At 36.4% G+C, this 21,187-nt stretch overlaps 1 protein-coding gene across 3 annotated transcripts in view; it reads right to left on the reverse strand.

The window, feature by feature from the left end:
- Positions 1-20,036: 20,036 nt before the first annotated feature.
- Positions 20,037-21,187, reverse strand: part of Hibch (3-hydroxyisobutyryl-CoA hydrolase) — a 168,350-nt gene continuing 167,199 nt past the window's right edge. For all 3 annotated transcript variants that reach the window (XM_090403240.1, XM_090403241.1, XM_090403243.1), the window contains exon 13: positions 20,037-20,465. In XM_090403240.1, coding sequence (XP_090259366.1) covers positions 20,350-20,465 — 116 coding nt within the window. In that variant the 3' untranslated portion in view covers positions 20,037-20,349. The remainder of the gene's footprint in view (positions 20,466-21,187) is intronic.

Consider the following 21,187-nt stretch of genomic DNA (forward strand, 5'->3'; position numbering starts at 1 on the left):
TCTAGGGTTTGAAGCAGGACTTGGACAGAGAGAAATAAGGGATGCCAATTTTCTGTATGGTTTGTAAGATACACTCATAAAAGCAGATCTCACTCTCCACAAACAACAGTCATGTTAAACCACTTACAAGTCTATCCTCCATTTCGAGTAAAAGTTAGATTTTACATAATATTCCATTTTGTGATTTCTTTTGATTTTCAAATATATTTTTACTCAGAGGATCATAATACGACATCTTATAAGTTATTCAATCTATCAGCATGCTAAACAATAACAGAAACGTTGGAAAAACCTATGGTAGCTGAACATGCCGACAGTCTTTGAGGGATTAAGAAGCATTTGTGTTATGAGATGGATTCTTACCAGGAGATTGGTTGAGCTATTAATTATAAAAACAAACACTTTTGAGATATATTTAAATGCATCTCCTCTTTCTTTCATGTTCAATTTATAAAAACAAACACTTTTGAGATATATTTAAATGCATCTCCTCTTTCTTTCATGTTCAATTTAGGAGTCCCAAAAAACCTCCCGTTTTTCTGTTTCAATAATTTCTCAAATATTTCAATTCATTTTTATTTGATCCTATTGGCATGAATTCTTGAAAAGCGACCTGCTTTCATATTGGCCACGTGGTTAGCATACCTGCTTTCCATCCAGCAGGCTGTGGGTTCATATCCCACCATGGACATTGCTCTTGGTGATTATCTTTAGGTGGGAGATGAATTTCATCACCCAGTGTGAGACCACCACCCTGCTTATTGGAGGCCTGAAGTGACTTGAAAAAGTTCCATGTCTTGTCTTTAGAGCAAGGTTTGGCTTCTGGACTATGTAAAAAATATATATATAAAAATGGAAAAAAACCCTTAAACCATCTGCAGTGGCATTCTACTGCACTGTAGCACCCTCAATATGAATATGCCAGATTATTCCTAGATCTGCCTCAGTCTTAAGAAACCACCCAAACCTCAATAAGTTTCCTTAATTTCCTTAAAAAAATACAGTTATGAATAGCCAACTATCATCCTTTCTACCAGAACTCAGACACACCCGAAACGGGAAAGGGGGAGATTTAGTCTTTACATTAGTGCAGAAATTAAAGTTCTGGCTATTTTTTCTGAGGTGTCCCAACTTATAAGGAATAAAGAGGGCATTACAGTAACCTGTATGATGAGAGAGAAATGTAAAGAAGTAATAGGCACAATTATTTTGTTAATCTTTTTCACATTATAGCCATTGGGAAGGAAGGTACAGTGAATAAAGAAGAGGTTTTTCTTTCACTGGTACTCTTTCTTTCTCAGTTTACAAAAAAAGCCTTTTTTTTTTTTTCTTTCTTTTTTTTTTTGGTAAACTATGAAAGAGAGTGCCACTGGGGCATGTGGTTAAGAGTGTCTAAAAAAGTCAGATTATTATTATTATTTTTCTACAATGAGATTGTGGGGCCTTTTTGTTGCAGTGGAGGGCAAAAAGAGTATGTATCTGAACGAAGTGGTCAAATGGAAAATACACAGAGAAAGAAAGAATGCCACATGGTTAGAGTGTCTAGACAAGTCAGATTATTATTATTATTATTATTTCTATAGTGAAATTGTGTGGTACCTTCTGTTGAAGTGAGGGAGGAAGGAGTACGTGTCTGAGCAATGTGGCCAAATGGAAAACATAATTAATGTATCTTAGCCAGATAAAGTTTGGGAACAGCAGTATCAAGAGCATGTTTTTTCAAAAATTATCCATATAGGAATTGGCAGGAGGAGAAACCTATGAAGTAACATGTATGGATGGCAAAATTTAAGAAATGTCAGGGAGGAAAACATTTTTGATTAAAGTATTAGAAAAGAGGAAACTAGTGAATACAAAAGTAACATCAAAATTAACAATGATATCGATTCTATTTCAAACTAAATTTTGGATTAAAGATTTCAGATATGGGCAGTATATCCCTAACATCTCTACCAGAAGAAATGCTTATTCAGAGGTGATAGGTAGCAACCCACTAATGGACGCAGCAGGCTAGTAATCTGTCCTAAGGAAATTTGATATACTTTAAAGTTTCAGCTAAAGAAAAGCCAGAAGGATTATTAGGGAAAAAGACCATGACTCAGGTAAACAAAGTTGGAAGAAGGAATATATAATGAAAATTGCTACATGGAATGTTGTTGCAATGCTTCTTATCATATATATATATATATCATCATCATCAAATTCCTACCATGTACCCTCAAGGGATGTACAGATATGATAGTACTACATGAAAAATTTAAATCATTATTAACTTCTTATTGACAGTTTTCCTCTAAATCAGCCTGTTACTTGTCAAGACTCCAACTTTATCAGATCTATCAGATTTCTATCGTCTAAGGCACTTTGTACCGTATCAATCCACCTATATCTTGGTCTTCCTCTGGGTCGTTTTCCTACCAACCTGGCAGAGAACAACTTGTTTTGCTAATCTTTCCTCGCCCATTCTGTTTAAGTGACCATACTACCTGAGCTTAGCTCTGCTAACGCATTCCTGGATGCTGACAATGTCAAGTTCTTTCTTAATATCCTTGTTTTTAATATAATATTGCCATTGATGCCATCTGTTCATGCCACTAATCTTTCTCAGGATGCTCATATCTGCAGTCTCTACTCTCTCTCTGGTCAAGTGTTTTACTTCTGATCCAGCTCTCAGATCCATAAGTTAAAACTGGTTTGAACACTGTCTTGTATTATATACAGCTAATTTAGTGTTCTGACTGATTTCTCTCTTATTCCATATGAATTTATTCAATTGACTTCCTACCATACCAGCTTTGTTGATTCTGTTGTCTATTTCCATATTTAATTTACCAACTACACTAAAAATCGTGCCTAAGTAGCTGAAATGCTTTACTTGTTCCACAGGTTCTCTGTTCACAATGCAGTTGACATTTTCAATGATTCTGCCTATTTTTATTTCTTTGACCTTTTATTGCTGACCTTCATACCGTTGTGTCCTGAATAAACCAAGAAAAAGAATTACCATTTAATTATTCAGGAACAACTCTTTTTGAAAATAGGCAGAGAATGTGGTGTGTTGGCTATATACTGGAAATGTATTTATATGTATATAACACTAAAATAGGAGTAAGAAATTATATGACAAATGAAAGAAAATTGTAAGACCTAACCTGTTATGTATAAGGGTCAGATAAAGAAATTATTTAAAATATTGAATCAATTTAAGAACCCCATTTCATGTGTCATAAGATAGCAAAATCTGTAAGCCAGAGTCCAAGGATCATCTTTTGAATGTCCAGTGTTATGTGTGCCGTGGGGGGGGGGAAGAAATTATGAGAAAGAGAAACTACAGCACTTTCTAAGAAAACACACCAAGCGCACGCACGATGTAGCGGAAGGAGCTGGACGCCGTGACGAAAACCCACATGACCGCATTGGCACGCATCGCGATATACGAGAAACGCCGGGAAGAGCATGAAAACAAAAAGGTCAAGCAACCCCCACTCAAGGCTTTTTGGGTTCCTGTTTCCGGACCTCTCGGATGTTGGTCCAGTCTGCACCGACGCAGAAGTTCCAGGCTGGCCGTAGAAGGCATGGGTCGTCTGCCGCAGCGTATATGGAATAGGGCTAGCTATTTCGTTGGACTAGGATAGCTAAGCAATGTCATGCGACGGAAGAACCAAGTAGATGCCGTCCGTTCTGGCTAAGCTCCTGAGCCATATTGCCCTTCTCGTTGAGAATCTGGCTGTATAGTTGTCGAAGGTGACTAGACGAGTAGCAGACTGAGAAGAAGCCTTGATGCCCAGACAAGGCAGAAGAAAGGAGCGAATATCATTTCAGAGACGGTAATGTAGACTCTTGTATTATATACACGGTTGATGAATTGTGTGTTTTCCAATGAACATTTTGTGTAGTGGACTTAATATATGGAACTTTAGGAACTGTCTCCAACTTGGCATAGACCCATCTTTGTTTGAGAACTGTCTGCCTAGAAGGGCTCTATTTATTTTGTATGAATTAATAGTGTTGTGTTAAGTGATATAACTAGTGACCACGTGAGTGTAGAATGTGTGATAACTTGTGATGAGATAATGTTAAGTTACATATAGTGCAAGCAAATTTGTTGATGTATTTCATTAGTAGCAATGAGCCAGAGATCTTACTTAAATTTGATTCAGATTACCTAGTAGTAAGACCTTCATGTATCTTTTCTTTAATTAATAAATATGTTTCTTAGTACCTGTCTGATCTGGTTTAGTATATGAATTCACACAGCCACTCATAAAAATATTATCGAACTTAGCGGGAAGAATCCACGTGTATAATTAAATAAAGCGGACCACAACTGCATGCAAGAATATAGTGAACAGAAGTTAGACGTTTATTGTAGTTTAGTTACTGTGTATCACTCTGAGAGAGCCATCCTGGATAAGAGTTTCATCTATCCTCGATATTCGCTGGCGCAGTTAAAAAATAAATTTGTCGATGCTTATCAGGTGGACTGTCTCAGAAGATATGTTAATGGCTGCGTCTCATTCTAGCACAAAGCCCTAATCATTAAGTATCCTACACGTGATTAAACTTAAGAGTGGCCAAGGATTTTGTTTAATTAAAAGGGGGAAGATTTAAGAGAACAACGAAATAAGTATAGACTAACCTAAAAAGGAAAATACAGAAAAGGAAGAGTATATAACAATACCATATCTATTACAATAGTTATTCAATCTAGTCAGAGAATCTTACAGACCTGTAGCGGATTTATTTAGAAGTATAACATCATCCGCATAAAGCAAAGATCTGACATTAACATCTCCAATTTTGATATCAGGTTTCATACCACTTTCCTTCATAATGTGATCCATATATAGATAATGAATAACAGAGGGGATAATGTACATCTTTGTATGACACCAGATTTAACATTAAACCATCTTCCTGTACTTCCTTGAATTCTAAGTATTGCTTGATATAAAGCCTCATTGAAACCGTATAACTGTAGCGAATTGAATAGCTTCTCTCTTGGCACCTTGTCATATGTCTTTTCCAGATCGATAAAACTTAAATACAGATCTTTGTTATATTCCCATGATTTCTCCACAATTTGTCGTAAAGTTAAGATCTGATCCTGACAGCCTCTATTTGGCCTGAATCCAGCTTGTTCTTCACCAAGCTTTTCTTCCACTATTCTTCTCAACCGTTTCTCCAGTATACCTGCATAAATCTTACCAGGAACACTCAGTAGGGAAATACCTCTGTAATTCTCACATTCAGTTTTACTTCCCTTTTTATATATGGGTACTAGGAGAGCTCTACTCCATCGGGAATTTGTCCCTCTGTCCAGGACTTCTGAACTATGCAGTGCAGCCACTGTAAGACTTTTATATAATCATATTTCAGCATTTCTGGTCGAATATCATCTACCCCCTGCTGCCTTTTCACATTTCAAGCTTTTGATAGCTTTTTTCTACTTCGTATATATATGTATATATAAGTGTATATATGTATTCCAGACTGTATGCCTGTCGAGTGATTTTTACCACATTGCTGTCACTGCTTGTTTCATTTTGCAGTTTTTCTAAGTAATTACTACACACTTCAAGGATATCTTTTTCTCTCGTTTTCATGTCACCTTTATCATCCCTAAGTCCTTTTACAACACTCTTTCCTCTGTTAGATCCTAAATGAAGGAATCTTGGAAAGAAATCATTCATTTGGAATCTAACATATAAAACTTGCTGACAAAGAGAAATACCTGCACATCAGCTGTAATTAAAAGTGAAACTTCTTCACTTTATGTAAAATTTGTATTCTTTATTTCAAGTGCCTTATATTTAAGCTGATGTGATTATATTAAGATTTCATTTTTAAAGTATGTCTAAAAAGAGAGATAATCTGATTTAAATTTAAGCCTCACTTAAGCTATGTAAAATTTACTGTGAGTCATCTAAAATGTTGCTAAGTAATAATTCCTGGAAGGCATAAAGCTACACGTGTACAGCGTAACGCTGGTGGCTATAGCTTACTTGGAAAATTACGTTGCCATGCATTCTGTGAATCCAAGTATAACAGCATCATAAAAGCGAAGGATGAGCCCAAAGGGGTGAAAAGATAAGGGTCGTATGTAAAAAGGGGACTGAGAAAAAAGAGGGCGCTCTATAGAAGAATACAAGCAGTTGAGCACGTATCGGAACACTCTCTCTCTGGTCATAACGCTTTCCTGTTTTGATGGTTCAAAAGTTAGCGGGCAGTTTCGCATAGGGGGGGGGGTGAAATCTGTGATAAGATGTTGGACTGCGAGCATTCTTAAAATGAAGTAGGATTCTATGCAAAGCTGAAGGTAAAAATTCCAGTCCTAGCAGAATCAAGCCGTCGCTAAAAAGTCCCATCGAGTTGTTTCTGAAATGCAAAGATTTGAGTCCGTTTTTGGCAGAAGGAATGAAGATAGTGTAACACCTACATTGGCGTATGGAGAGCGAATAGATGAGAAGTTATCCAGACATACAGTGCAGAACGATGCAGAAAAAGTTCAGTAAGGTGCAATTACTCTAATTTTGTGTGAAAGTTCATTAGAAGAGAGAAGATTGTTTATGAATGTGAAATTAAGAACTGTATTCTAAAGAACTCTGTGGACAGTCTCTATTTAGAAAGTTAACCTCCTTTGAGAGTAAGAAGAATTGTTTGGAAGAGATCTTTTGAAATTTTGTATGTGATAAGAATAGTAGAATTTAGTATCTCAGTAACATTAGAATGTTTGTTAGTTTTCTCTTGTGAGTAATACTACTGAAAGGTATTTAGCTTAACTTCATATCATTTGCTATCTATCCCAATATGCAGTTACTGTGTTTAGCATGCTTTATAAGATTTAATTAATTTAGAAAGTGTTAACCTCTTAATTCGAGTTTTATTTAGTATTGAGCATAATTGAGTGTATGAATTTTGTATTGTGTTTTAGATATTCCAATAAACATGTCATATTTACCCAAACTTGAGTCATGCCTGATTACAATTCCAACTTATAAAAATAGAACCTATTTTGGCAGGAAGGATTTAAAGAGTGAATATAATAATAGATTTAGGCCATGACTGCAATAATCTAAATCTATACGGCAGTTTAAGTAAGATATTTTGTAAGTAATCTTCAGACTCTAGTATTGTCTCCCTGAGCAAGGATGTTTTCTGCTATAGGATACTGGCTGGCCCAGCAAAATATAAATTTACCAGTATCCGAAGAGGAAACAATCCTAGATATAACAATAAGATTAAAGTAAATGAATAAAGAGAATAAATCACAAAAGATAAATATATAACAAGAGCAGCCTAATTTAGAAAGCTTAATTTAGAAAGTGTTAACCTCTTAATTCGAGTTTTATTTAGTATTGAGCATAATTGAGTGTATGAATTTTGTATTGTGTTTTAGATATTCCAATAAACATGTCATATTTACCCAAACTTGAGTCATGCCTGATTACAATTCCAACTTATAAAAATAGAACCTATTTTGGCAGGAAGGATTTAAAGAGTGAATATAATAATAGATTTAGGCCATGACTGCAATAATCTAAATCTATACGGCAGTTTAAGTAAGATATTTTGTAAGTAATCTTCAGACTCTAGTATTGTCTCCCTGAGCAAGGATGTTTTCTGCTATAGGATACTGGCTGGCCCAGCAAAATATAAATTTACCAGTATCCGAAGAGGAAACAATCCTAGATATAACAATAAGATTAAAGTAAATGAATAAAGAGAATAAATCACAAAAGATAAATATATAACAAGAGCAGCCGGTAGGATTTTGATTGTATAAGGTTTTAGGTAAGACAGGATAGATTTAAGTAAACAACTAATTAAGCATAAATCATATAGAAACATCGATATAACACCTCCACTTCAAAGCTTCTTCAACAACCTCCAGAATATTTTGCCACCGTCTTGATATTTATTTTCTATGTCCTTCAAATGTCCTCCCATGACTTTTGTTTAGCCAGTTTTACAGTGTTTAGCTTTCTTACATCTGTCTCTGTATTCTCTAAGAGCACAAGCGGACTTATTTGCCAGGAACTTTTGATATGCTTTCTTCTTTAACTTCCTGTGTCCACCATGGAGTTCTGATTTTTCTACCCTTGCAGACGACCTCACCACATGCCTCTTTGGCTGAATCAATCAGGGTTTTCTTCAAGCAGCCGTTGAATCTCTAAAGTTTGGTTCCTGTTCTCAAACTGTTTCATTTTTTTTTCAATAATCTTTGTGTATTTTAGTCTACAGTTCACATCTGAGAGCTTCTCAACTTTTATTCGCTTTAAAACTTTCTTACATGTTATTCTTTTTAATATGAAATTCAATTTTATCCTTCTCAAGACTAAATAGTGATCACTTCCAATTTCAAATCCTCTGTATACTCGGATGTCCTGCACAAGGGAGAAAACATCACTATCAACAATAACATAGTCAATGAGACTTTTCTTATTTCTTGCCTCTTCTCTCCATGTGAATTTGTGCACATTTTTATGTTGGAACATGGTGTTAGTAATAACCAGAGCAGAAATCCAACAAGTATTTGCCATTATTATTAGCTTTGCTCTTTTCTCCAAATTTTCCCAAAATATTTTTGTACGACTGACAATCATTTCCTTTTTCATTGTGAATGAAGATGTTTATAATTAATAATACTTCGTAATTAACATGATCTACCATATCATAAGCAGGACTTATTTAAATTTATTTTGTTGGTCTCTTGCTTATAAAATGTTATTCATGTAATTCCTTTTGAGTTTTGTTAGTTAATTTTATTTATGTAATTTTAGGGTATATCATAGACATGAAAAGGCTCTGTATTAAAGTGTCATTTATTTTATTTGCTTTATTCCTTTAATAATAATATAAGAAACTGTGATGTATGTAATTTTAATATATCCAGAAGATTCCTTGTGATATCATTTGATTGGTTGTTGTGAGAAATCATGCAAATTTCTCCTAGCACGTATTGGAGCGTGAACTACTATATACCAAGTTAAAAGCAAGTTCGACGTGAGCTAAACTGGTAAGAACCATTTACTGGCGGGAAAAAGGAATGAGTAGACACAAAAACGAAAGTAAAAAGGAAAAACTAGTGGGAGAGTATAGAGAAGTAGCTAGAGACTGAAGGGAGATTTTGACGTGCTGAAAACGGAATAGAAAAGACCAGGAATCGCTTGGCATTTTAACTTACTTTTTTCGGTGTTGGATTTCTACCAAAACTTCTTAATGCCTAGCAGTGGAAAAGTGCAGGATATAGGATAATATGTATAAGAAAAGGAAGAAATGGGTAAATAATTTAAACCAAGTGCAAAAAGGTTATATTCTCCCGAGTCTATAAATCAATCGTGGAAATAGAAGATTCTTTTAATTTTGTGTTACTACAAAGTAAAAGTCAGCAAGGACTTGAAAGATGTTGTTCGATCTCCTTATGATGTGATACAGCTATATCCTGGTAAGATTACCTTTACTATACTTAGTGAGAAGTAACGAAAATTAATTCAGCCGAAAGTAATTTATTCCTAGTTGCTGTATTCAGTGAGTCAAGATTGAATGTGTGATGTGCTAAGACTTTTCCCTCTTCAAGTGACAAATGCTATATTATTGAATTAAGTGTCCATTCACTGAACGAGAATATTGAGAAGCCTACTTGTTATAATTTAGGAATCTCGAACTTACAAGAACTAATTTTGATTGACTGAGCTTAGAGAATTACAAATGAATATCTGATGGTTCATGAGTTGTATTCTTTATGAATATCTTGAACTGATTTGATATTTAAAATGTTTTGCAATGTAACCTTGGTCAGAGTGGAGTTGTGATAGTTCTTTGTAACAAGAAGAATAAAATCTGTTAATATAGTTTTTAATTATAAATTTTAAGCTCAGCTGAGTAGTGTACTAGTATCTTAATGAGTTTTATATTCGTTTAATTGTAATGTCCCTACTGGAAGATTGTGTTATGATGTAATTATATGTGACACTGCATTAAATGTTTTTCTTTATCTAAGATCAATCTGGAGTTTGCCTGATTTTCTTTCACTGAACCTCTCATTAAATATTTTGAATCAAAAGGGAGCTTTGCTTAATAGTGAGAACCTCGGCCTATAATCAGCTTTATAATAACCTGGTACAGTTGAAGGTTGATTTATCAAAGTTGCTCATGCAATTCAGAACATAGAGTGGCGCAGAATAATACAAATTTTCTTTATGTTAGGATGATATATCAGCCTACATCATGTTGGAGGCTTAATGGATTTTTTACAACACTCAAAAAGAATTAAAATAGAATTTAATACTTCCTATATTTCGTCCTAGTCACTAGGACATCTACGGGGATTACAAAAACAATTAATGTAGCATATACACAAATAACAAACAATACTAAGCCCAACCACGTGGCTGATACTAAAGTCCTATCTAGGTAGAGCGCCCTCTAAGGGCAGTAGTAGGTGGCCTGGAATGTAAGGTGGGAACTCTGGTGATGAGTGTTTCCAAAATCTTCGGAAGCTTAATGCACAGGTATTTATTGAGATTTGGTTGGTTTTTGAGAGCTGCTGCTGCTTCTAAGAAAAGTCTCTCTTTCTTGAATTTGCTGTGGTGGAGCATGGTGGTTTTCTTCCATGATACCCTGTGGGTGGTATCCAAAACATGGTCAGCCAAGCCTGAATGGCCATAGTTGTGTTTGAAGATGTAAGACTTGTGTTCCTCTAGACGGATGGATGCTGATCTGCCTGTCTGTCCAAAGTACGCCAGCTTACAGGAACAGGGTACTTTGTAAACTCCAGGCAGAGAGAGAGGAGGGAGCTGATCTTTCGTAGAACGGATAAGGGTAGCAAGTTTGCGGTGGGGCTTATATGCTGTGTGTAGGTTGTACTGTTTTAGTATCTTGGCTATTTTTTCGGATGTGCCACGGATGTAGGGTATGGTGATGGCATTTTTAAAATCTTGTTGACGAGAAGGACGGGGAATGGGGGAGGAGTTGATTATTTTTTTGATACTGTGATCGCTGTAGCCATTGGAGAGGAAAGTGCTGTGTATGTGGTTAAGCTCAGTAGTGAGGGCGGTTCTTACCAAGAGAGCCCACAATCTTTGTGGGCTCTCTTGGTAAGAGTTTTAATAATGCCATATTGTTGAGAGGGGTGATGGTGGGAGAGTTTGTGAATGTATCTGCCTGTGTGTGTGTGGGTTTTCTTTATACGGTGAAGGTAAGTGTATCATTAGGCAGGCGTGTGACTAAGGTGTCTAGGAAGGGTAAACAATTGTTCTTTTCCTTTTCCATAGTGAACTGGATTCTTGGATGTAGACTATTGAGATGACTGAGGAAGGAGTCTAACGTGTCTGGGCCATGAGGCCAAATAGAGAACACATCATCTACATATCTTAGCCAGATAGAAGGTTTGAGTGGGGCTGAGTCTATGGCTCGTTTTTCGAAATCTTCCATATAGAAATTGGCAAGGGGTGGTGAGAGGGGGGAACCCATGGCAGTTCCCTCTATCTGCTTGTAGATTTTTTTGTTCCAAGAGAAATACCCAGAGTTAATGGCAAAGGAAAAGAGATCTAAGATGTCAGAGGGAAAAACGTTTTCTAAGAGAGATAAGGTGTCAATTAAGGGAATATTGGTAAACAAAGAGGAGATATCAAAGCTTACCAATATGTCTGTCTTATTCAAGGTTAAATTTTCTGTGAGGGCTTTAAAGTCGAGTTTTTTATATAGGAATGGAAGCTTCCGGTGAGGGGGATCAGAGAGTTGGCCAGCTGATTAGATAGTCTATAGCAAGGTGCATTGGTGGCATCTACTATAGGCCTGAGTGGGGAATTGGGTTTGTGGATTTTTGGTAAACCACACACACAGGCAGATACATTCACAAACTCTCCCACCACCACCCCTCTCAACAATATGGCATTATTAAAACTCTTACCAAGAGAGCCCACAATCTTTGTTCCAGTGGAACCGCCCTCACTACTGAACTTAACCACATACACAGCACTTTCCTCTCCAATGGCTACAGCGATCACAGTATCAAAAAAATAATCAACTCCTCCCCCATTCCCTGTCAACAAGATTTTAAAAATGCCATCACCATACCCTACATCCGTGGCACATCCGAAAAAATAGCCAAGATACTAAAACAGTACAACCTACACACAGCATATAAGCCCCACCGCAAACTTGCTACCCTTATCCGTTCTACGAAAGATCAGCTCCCTCCTCTCTCTCTCTCTGCCTGGAGTTTACAAAGTACCCTGTTCCTGTAACTGGCGTACTTTGGACAGACAGGCAGATCAGCATCCATCTGTCTAGAGGAACACAAGTCTTACATCTTCAAACACAACTATGGCCATTCAGGCTTGGCTGACCATGTTTTGGACACCACCCACAGGGTATCATGGAAGAAAACCACCATGCTCCACCACAGCAAATTCAAGAAAGAGAGACTTTTCTTAGCAGCATCTCTCAAAAACCAACCAAATCTCAATAAATACCTGTGCATTAAGCTTCCGAAGATTTTGGAAACACTCATCACCAGAGTTCCCACCTTACATTCCAGGCCACCTACTACTGCCCTTAGAGGGCGCTCTACCTAGATAGGACTTTAGTGTCACCCACGTGGTTGGGCTTAGTATTGTTTGTTAATTGTGTATATGTTACATTAATTGTTTTTGTAATCCCCGTAGATGTCCTAGTGACTAGGACGAAATATAGGAAGTATTAAATTCTATTTTAATTCTTTTTGAGTGTTGTAAAAAATCCATTAAGCCTCCAACATGATGTCCTCACAGCACTTAAGCCTCTACACACATATCAGCCTACAACTAGTTAAATACTAACGAGAGAGAACTATAAGTTGATAAAACGTGATTGAGCAGAAGCTACGATCCAACACTTTCTCTAGAGCCTCAAAAAATTCCTCCACTTCTACCTTAGTAGAGCCTTCTGTGGGACCATAGGTACAAATAAGTCTCATTGTCCAGTTCCCCATTCTGATATTTGCCCACATCACTCTACTTGATACTGCCTGCCGTTCAAGAAGATTAGCCTCGTATTTAATGTTGAATACTATGGCTACTCCTTTTCCTTGACTGTCATTGCCTGAATATAACATTTTGTATTTATTGCTCAGAAAGATCTCACCAGTTTTTGTCTTTTTTGTTTCAGTCACCCCTATTATGTCGATCTGGTACTTATCTAATTCCTCAGCTAGCTCCATTTCTTTGCCATTCAGGCTTCTTATGTTAAGTTCTGAATGAAACCGAAACCGTATTAATTTATATTTTCTTCAGAACTTAACATGCATCTTACATTTTGGCATATACTGATAAATCAGATGGATATTGAAAGTTTATTTTTCACTTGGTTAGAATATAATAAATTTAGTTTAATCCTTTATCCAAGTGTGAGCAAACAAAGTTTGCACCTGAAAGTATCTTCAGGACTGGGGAAAGGTGGTGCAACACCAGGGCGACTCCTTGCAAAGGTGGAGCAAGCTACTATCATTCCTATCTCAGTATCTCCCACAATGCAAAACACATCTCCTTGCGGATATGTCTAATATTATGCATTAAGGGAAGGCCACTATCCAGACTAGTTTCGACCTTCATTGAGGTCTCTTCAGTAGGAGACAGGCCCAAGTGGAGATACCAGCCAGAAGCATTAGCAAGGTCATCTCTACCTATAGGAGTTGCCAAATAGTGTGTCACCTTTTTAATAAATTACTCTGGATTTAGAGAAAGATGTTGAAAGTTTATTTTTCACTTGGTTAGAATATAATAAATTTAGTTTAATCCTTTATCCAAGTGTGAGCAAACAAAGTTTGTGCCTGAAAGTATCTTTAGGACTGGGGAAAGGTGGTGCAACACCAGGGCGACTCCTTGCAAAGGTGGAGCAAGCTACCAAGTGAAAAATAAACTTTCAACATCTTTCTCTAAATCCAGAGTAATTTATTAAAAAGGTGGCACACCATTTGGCAACTCCTATAGGTAGAGATGACCTTGCTAATGCTTCTGGCTGGTATCTCCACTTGGGCCTGGCTCCTACTGAAGAGACCTCAATAAAGGTTGAAACTAGTCTGGGTAGTGGCCCTTCGCTTAATGCATAACATTAGACATATCCAGAAGGAGATGTGTTTTGCATTATGGGAGATACTGAGATAGGAAAGATAGTAGCTTGGATAGTGTGAATGAATTATTATTACGGGTATCTCCATGAAGTCAGTAGACTCATTGCGGGAGACCCAAACTAGCAAAACAATATCTGTCATATCTCTTCTTGAATTCATTTACAGACAAAGAGCTCACAACTAAGTCAGGCAATGAATTCCACTCATTGACCACCCTCCAGGCAAAAAACCTTGTTCTGACACCTTTGTTGACCACACTCTTCTTTAATTTCCAGGGATGACCTCTTGTTCTTCCATCACTATCACGCAGCTGAAACATTTCCCCTGCATCAATCCTATAAAAACCTTTCAGTAATTTAAATGTTTCTATCATATGCCCTCTTCTTCGCCTATCAACCAATCTCTACAATCCACAAGCTCTCAATCTATCAATGTTTTATAACATCTTTTATAACAGTCAGAGGCAATCATTCCGATTCAGGTTCAGACAGTGGAATAAGGCTCTGGCCTTAGACATTTCTTTAAATAAACATTCGACCTTATGGTGGCAATGATGGAGTAAGTGTGTTTCAGACCATAGGATATTGTGATCAGATCAATTCCATGTTGTGCAAGGCTAGATTTCTCAGATTTCCTATTACCAATATAAGATTGGTGTTGAAAATTTATTTATCACTAGGTTAGACTATAATAGATTTAGTTTAATCCTTTATCCCAGTGAGAGCAAACAAAGTTTGCGCCTGAAAATATCTTCAGGACTAAATATAGTGTTGTACTATCTTATCCAGTAAGTAGTGCAACACCAAGGCAACTAGTGGCAAAGGTGGAGCAAGCTACCAGGCACTTCTAACCCAGTATCTCCCATAATGCAAAACACATTTCCTATGTGGATATGTATACTGTTATGCATTAAAGGGATTGGCCATCTACCCAGACTAGTTTCGACCTTTATTGAGGTCTCTTCAGTGGGAGCCAGGCCCAGAGCTGGAGATACCAGGCAGAAGCAGTAGCAAGTCATCTGTGCCTATGGGAGTTGCCAAAAGGTTTATCACCTTTTTTAAAAATTACTCTGGATTTAGAGAAAGATGTTGAAAATTTATTTATCACTAGGTTAGACTATAATAGATTTAGTTTAATCCTTTATCCCAGTGAGAGCAAACAAAGTTTGCGCCTGAAAATATCTTCAGGACTAAATATAGTGTTGTACTATCTTATCCAGTAAGTAGTGCAACACCAAGGCAACTCGTGGCAAAGGTGGAGCAAGCTACCAGGCACTTCTAACCCAGTATCTCCCATAATGCAAAACACATTTCCTATGTGGATATGTATACTGTTATGCATTAAAGGGATTGGCCATCTACCCAGACTAGTTTCGACCTTTATTGAGGTCTCTTCAGTGGGAGCCAGGCCCAGAGCTGGAGATACCAGGCAGAAGCAGTAGCAAGTCATCTGTGCCTATGGGAGTTGCCAAAAGGTTTATCACCTTTTTTAAAAATTACTCTGGATTTAGAGAAAGATGTTGAAAATTTATTTATCACTAGGTTAGACTATAATAGATTTAGTTTAATCCTTTATCCCAGTGAGAGCAAACAAAGTTTGCGCCTGAAAATATCTTCAGGACTAAATATAGTGTTGTACTATCTTATCCAGTAAGTAGTGCAACACCAAGGCAACTAGTGGCAAAGGTGGAGCAAGCTACCAGGCACTTCTAACCCAGTATCTCCCATAATGCAAAACACATTTCCTATGTGGATATGTATACTGTTATGCATTAAAGGGATTGGCCATCTACCCAGACTAGTTTCGACCTTTATTGAGGTCTCTTCAGTGGGAGCCAGGCCCAGAGCTGGAGATACCAGGCAGAAGCAGTAGCAAGTCATCTGTGCCTATGGGAGTTGCCAAAAGGTTTATCACCTTTTTTAAAAATTACTCTGGATTTAGAGAAAGATGTTGAAAATTTATTTATCACTAGGTTAGACTATAATAGATTTAGTTTAATCCTTTATCCCAGTGAGAGCATAGTTGCCTCTATAGCTCTATAGTTGCCTTGGTGTTGCACTACTTACTGGATAAGATAGTACAACACTATATTTAGTCCTGAAGATATTTTCAGGCGCAAACTTTGTTTGCTCTCACTGGGATAAAGGATTAAACTAAATCTATTATAGTCTAACCTAGTGATAAATAAATTTTCAACATCTTTCTCTAAATCCAGAGTAATTTTTAAAAAAGGTGATAAACCTTTTGGCAACTCCCATAGGCACAGATGACTTGCTACTGCTTCTGCCTGGTATCTCCAGCTCTGGGCCTGGCTCCCACTGAAGAGACCTCAATAAAGGTCGAAACTAGTCTGGGTAGATGGCCAATCCCTTTAATGCATAACAGTATACATATCCACATAGGAAATGTGTTTTGCATTATGGGAGATACTGGGTTAGAAGTGCCTGGTAGCTTGCTCCACCTTTGCCACGAGTTGCCTTGGTGTTGCACTACTTACTGGATAAGATAGTACAACACTATATTTAGTCCTGAAGATATTTTCAGGCGCAAACTTTGTTTGCTCTCACTGGGATAAAGGATTAAACTAAATCTATTATAGTCTAACCTAGTGATAAATAAATTTTCAACATCTTTCTCTAAATCCAGAGTAATTTTTAAAAAAGGTGATAAACCTTTTGGCAACTCCCATAGGCACAGATGACTTGCTACTGCTTCTGCCTGGTATCTCCAGCTCTGGGCCTGGCTCCCACTGAAGAGACCTCAATAAAGGTCGAAACTAGTCTGGGTAGATGGCCAATCCCTTTAATGCATAACAGTATACATATCCACATAGGAAATGTGTTTTGCATTATGGGAGATACTGGGTTAGAAGTGCCTGGTAGCTTGCTCCACCTTTGCCACTAGTTGCCTTGGTGTTGCACTACTTACTGGATAAGATAGTACAACACTATATTTAGTCCTGAAGATATTTTCAGGCGCAAACTTTGTTTGCTCTCACTGGGATAAAGGATTAAACTAAATCTATTATAGTCTAACCTAGTGATAAATAAATTTTCAACATCTTTCTCTAAATCCAGAGTAATTTTTAAAAAAGGTGATAAACCTTTTGGCAACTCCCATAGGCACAGATGACTTGCTACTGCTTCTGCCTGGTATCTCCAGCTCTGGGCCTGGCTCCCACTGAAGAGACCTCAATAAAGGTCGAAACTAGTCTGGGTAGATGGCCAATCCCTTTAATGCATAACAGTATACATATCCACATAGGAAATGTGTTTTGCATTATGGGAGATACTGGGTTAGAAGTGCCTGGTAGCTTGCTCCACCTTTGCCACTAGTTGCCTTGGTGTTGCACTACTTACTGGATAAGATAGTACAACACTATATTTAGTCCTGAAGATATTTTCAGGCGCAAACTTTGTTTGCTCTCACTGGGATAAAGGATTAAACTAAATCTATTATAAGATTGGTGTTCTTGCATTATTTTTTCCACTGAAATGGCTATTAAATATATTATTCACTCTTTTCCTTGTGTTATCTTGTTAATTTGTAAAACAGCATTACTATAATCTATTTGTTGTGAGGTAGTAGGAGAAACAATTTTTTTTTTTTTTTTAATTTTTTGCATTGTGGTAACTGGATAGGAAGGTATGACAGGAGAATTTATCTGTGAGTGATGCCTGGTTGGAACAGGTTTTAATAATAAAGCCTTTTAATGATACCATATTGTGTGTGTGGGGGTAAAATGATGGAAAGTGCATATACTATCTCTATAGGTAGGCTTTCTGTAAACAGAGAAAATACACACACACTCTCAGTCTGCTATTCTTAACAAATACAAACCTGAAAGGTTTTTTTTTTTTTTTTTTAATTTACAGTAGCTTTACAAAACCAACCAAATCTAAATAAATATAGCTGTGTGAAACTTTCCAACATTCGGGAAACAGTAATTCTTAGACCTCCCACCAAACAGCCAAGGCTAGCTACCAGCACCTACATAAAGTGTCCCTGTTAGGAATTTTTACCTCAAGTCTAGCATCTTCCAATTTTGTATGTTTAGTTTTTATATTGTATTCCTGATGATGTCTCTGTGACAGAGATGAAAATTTAGACCTATTAAACCTGTGTTTAATTATTTCTTTTTACTGTTTTCATTCCACTAAACCTTAAGTCAGTCCCACTCTCATATAAAGATTTTTCATTTAAATGAGTGATATGATATTCATTTTCAACACCACATGAGAATCTATTAACATTCCTTACATTTAGTCAAGTTTAATAATCCTTATCCAAGAATTCAAGTCACAATTGAGAAAGGACCCAACAACTGTTTATTTATTCATTCATTTTTGTTAGGTGTGAATAAGACAGTTAATATAGTTTCTCTGTGTACTATAACACTTTCATAGGATGATGCATTCTTAAGGATTCCTTTTACTATAAAAATGAAGAGAACATTCCCATTTCTTTCGTCTTTTAAATATTTTTACTCAAGTGATTTAAAAAATTTTACTAATTTTACTCAAGTTACTTAACTCAAGTAATTTAAAAAAAATCACTTGAGTAATTTTTTTTAAATCACTCAAGTGATTTAAAAGAAACAAAAAAACCCCTCAAAACATTTGTGAGTCTTTAGAGAGCGATAATCCCAAGGCTAAAATATTTAATGCTAGTACCAGATGATTCCAGAAATTCAAAGACTGCCTTGGCTTCCACAATGTAAAACTCACAGAAGAAGTTGCCGAAATTTCACAACATACTGAAGGCTGTAACTAATGATCAAAATTATGAACTGAGGAAAGTGTCTTAACCACCTCATCGGCCATTATGGATCAAATACGCATCCTCATACGCTTCGTATCCATCATATATTTCAATGTAATATCAATGGTATTACAATTTCAATATGCACTTCATATCCATGATAACTTTGACGTCTATAGACATCTTAGCCGGTAGCGTGGTTAAGGTAGATGACACAATGGTGACCTTTTCTTCTAAGGCATACAGCTTTTTTCTTTTCTTTGAAGATTTAATAGATTTTAGTTATTCAGTACGTTTTTTTTTTTTGTGTATGTGTGTGTGCGTGTGTGTGTGCGTGCCAAACTGTATTTAGATTGTGAAGTGCTATTATGAAGAAATACCACTATAGTTGACTTACATCCCCACAACTGATAATTAACATAAGTTGGATACAGAAGGTGGGAATTTAACAATACCATGTCCAACAAAAACAAGCGCCTAAGGTGGATAAAGGAACATTAGCACTGGAGACAGCCTACACGGAATGAGAATCCTGGTTCCTGTTAGTTCATGTTGATGATAAGGAATAACAAGACAGCCATGAATCCATCATGCTTGATTACAAACACGTGGCAGTGGGATGATGGTCTGGGCATAATTTCCTGGCCTCATGATGCCAAAAGAGCCACTTCTGAATAGTGTCTACCTGAACACTGTTAATAGAGTTCAAATAAATCAATTTATGTTGACTATTTATTCTGCTTGCGATGGTCCACTTTCAACAGGATAACATGTCATATCACATGGCTCTCATTCAGGAATGATTATACAAACATGAATAGAACAGGGTGGCCCCTCCCATTTACCTATCTCAATCCTATTAAGTACTTCTGGGATGTGGTAGAACAATATATCTGTGACAGGGCCCACTACCAGCAAATCTGATGGAAGTGCAAAAATGAATCCTGTTTGTCTGGACAGAATATTTCTTGAGTCAATGAGCTGTCGGAACTGGTTTGAAGGCAGGATCAACATAGTCCAACATGCCATTGAGTACCAACCTAAACTGGCCAATCAGTATGTTTATGTGTGTGTATATTGATATACGAATAACTTTTTCAGAGAAATTTTTCTTTAATAAAATTTCATGGAACATAAACATCTTTTTATTATAATACACAAATTTCATTCTAAGATGCTTTATTTTCAAAATTGTATATACAGAAAATAAATGATTAACAGGATTCCATCATTATCCAATCAGCTCTACATTATTTTGAAAGTTTATTTTTGAGCTTTGCTCACTATATGGATTCATGTTTTGAAATTTCAACAGGTTATTTAGTTAACGAGCTAACTTATGTATAAAGAAATCACTAAGATTACTAAATACTCTGTTATTTCAGATATAAAAGCTAGTATTTAATTTTAAGTAATGTAGGAATAAAAATTAGTTTACGTCCTTTCCTTTCAAATAATAATTCAACACTGAAATTTTACAGACACAGCTCGTTTGATGGAAGTACAGAAAAATATGAGTTTACCTTCTCTTCTGTAACAGCATTTAATTCAGATGGTTCCCACTGAGGCATATTATTCTTGTCGATGATCACTAGTAAGACACAAGATATTGGTTTTAAAACCACTGATTTTCAGCTAATATATAGCATAATTTATCAGGCATTATGAAATTCATGACTTTCAAATGAAAATATATATGGCCAAAAGCAAAAAAAAAGGAGAGACAGTTTTATAATGTGCTTAATTTCCATGACACCATGTAACTAGATATTTGGTCCAAAAAGCTTACTTTTATATCACATGCTGCATGTTAGTGGCACTTCCAAATTATATGCTGCGGATTAAAATGCCTATGGGATAGATGGCGAACCTATAGCATTTCCGAAAATTTTGCTGGCACGTCAATGATTTACAAGTGATATCCTTTTATACGCTTATAAATTATTCAACCTTTTTTTTTAATTGTTACAATACTTATAAGTTAAATTTTGTTTTACACAAGAGAGCAGCTATGAAGACTTGCATATGATTGGTGCGGTATTAGCAAAAGATCGCACGACCCAAAGGCAATATTTTTTAGTTTTAACACATTCACAATGGGGTGCCGTTCCGACGGAACTTCTCATTACCAGCGGGCTCAACTCACACAAAGTTTCAACCCTTGGTTGAATTTTATGGCTGCTTGTTTGCATTTGAGCTGGCAGGCGAACTCACACACTCATTATATGGCATGTTTCAATTCATGGTAGAATTTTATTTGAAGTTAGTCTTTGTGAGCTGTCATAATGACATCGAGAATTTCAAATGCAATAA

The sequence above is a fragment of the Typopeltis vanoorti genome, chromosome 13 (genome assembly GCF_054136105.1).
Source record: "Typopeltis vanoorti isolate ZY-2024b chromosome 13, IOZ_Tvanoo_1.0, whole genome shotgun sequence".
Taxonomy (NCBI): Eukaryota; Metazoa; Arthropoda; class Arachnida; order Uropygi; family Thelyphonidae; genus Typopeltis; species Typopeltis vanoorti.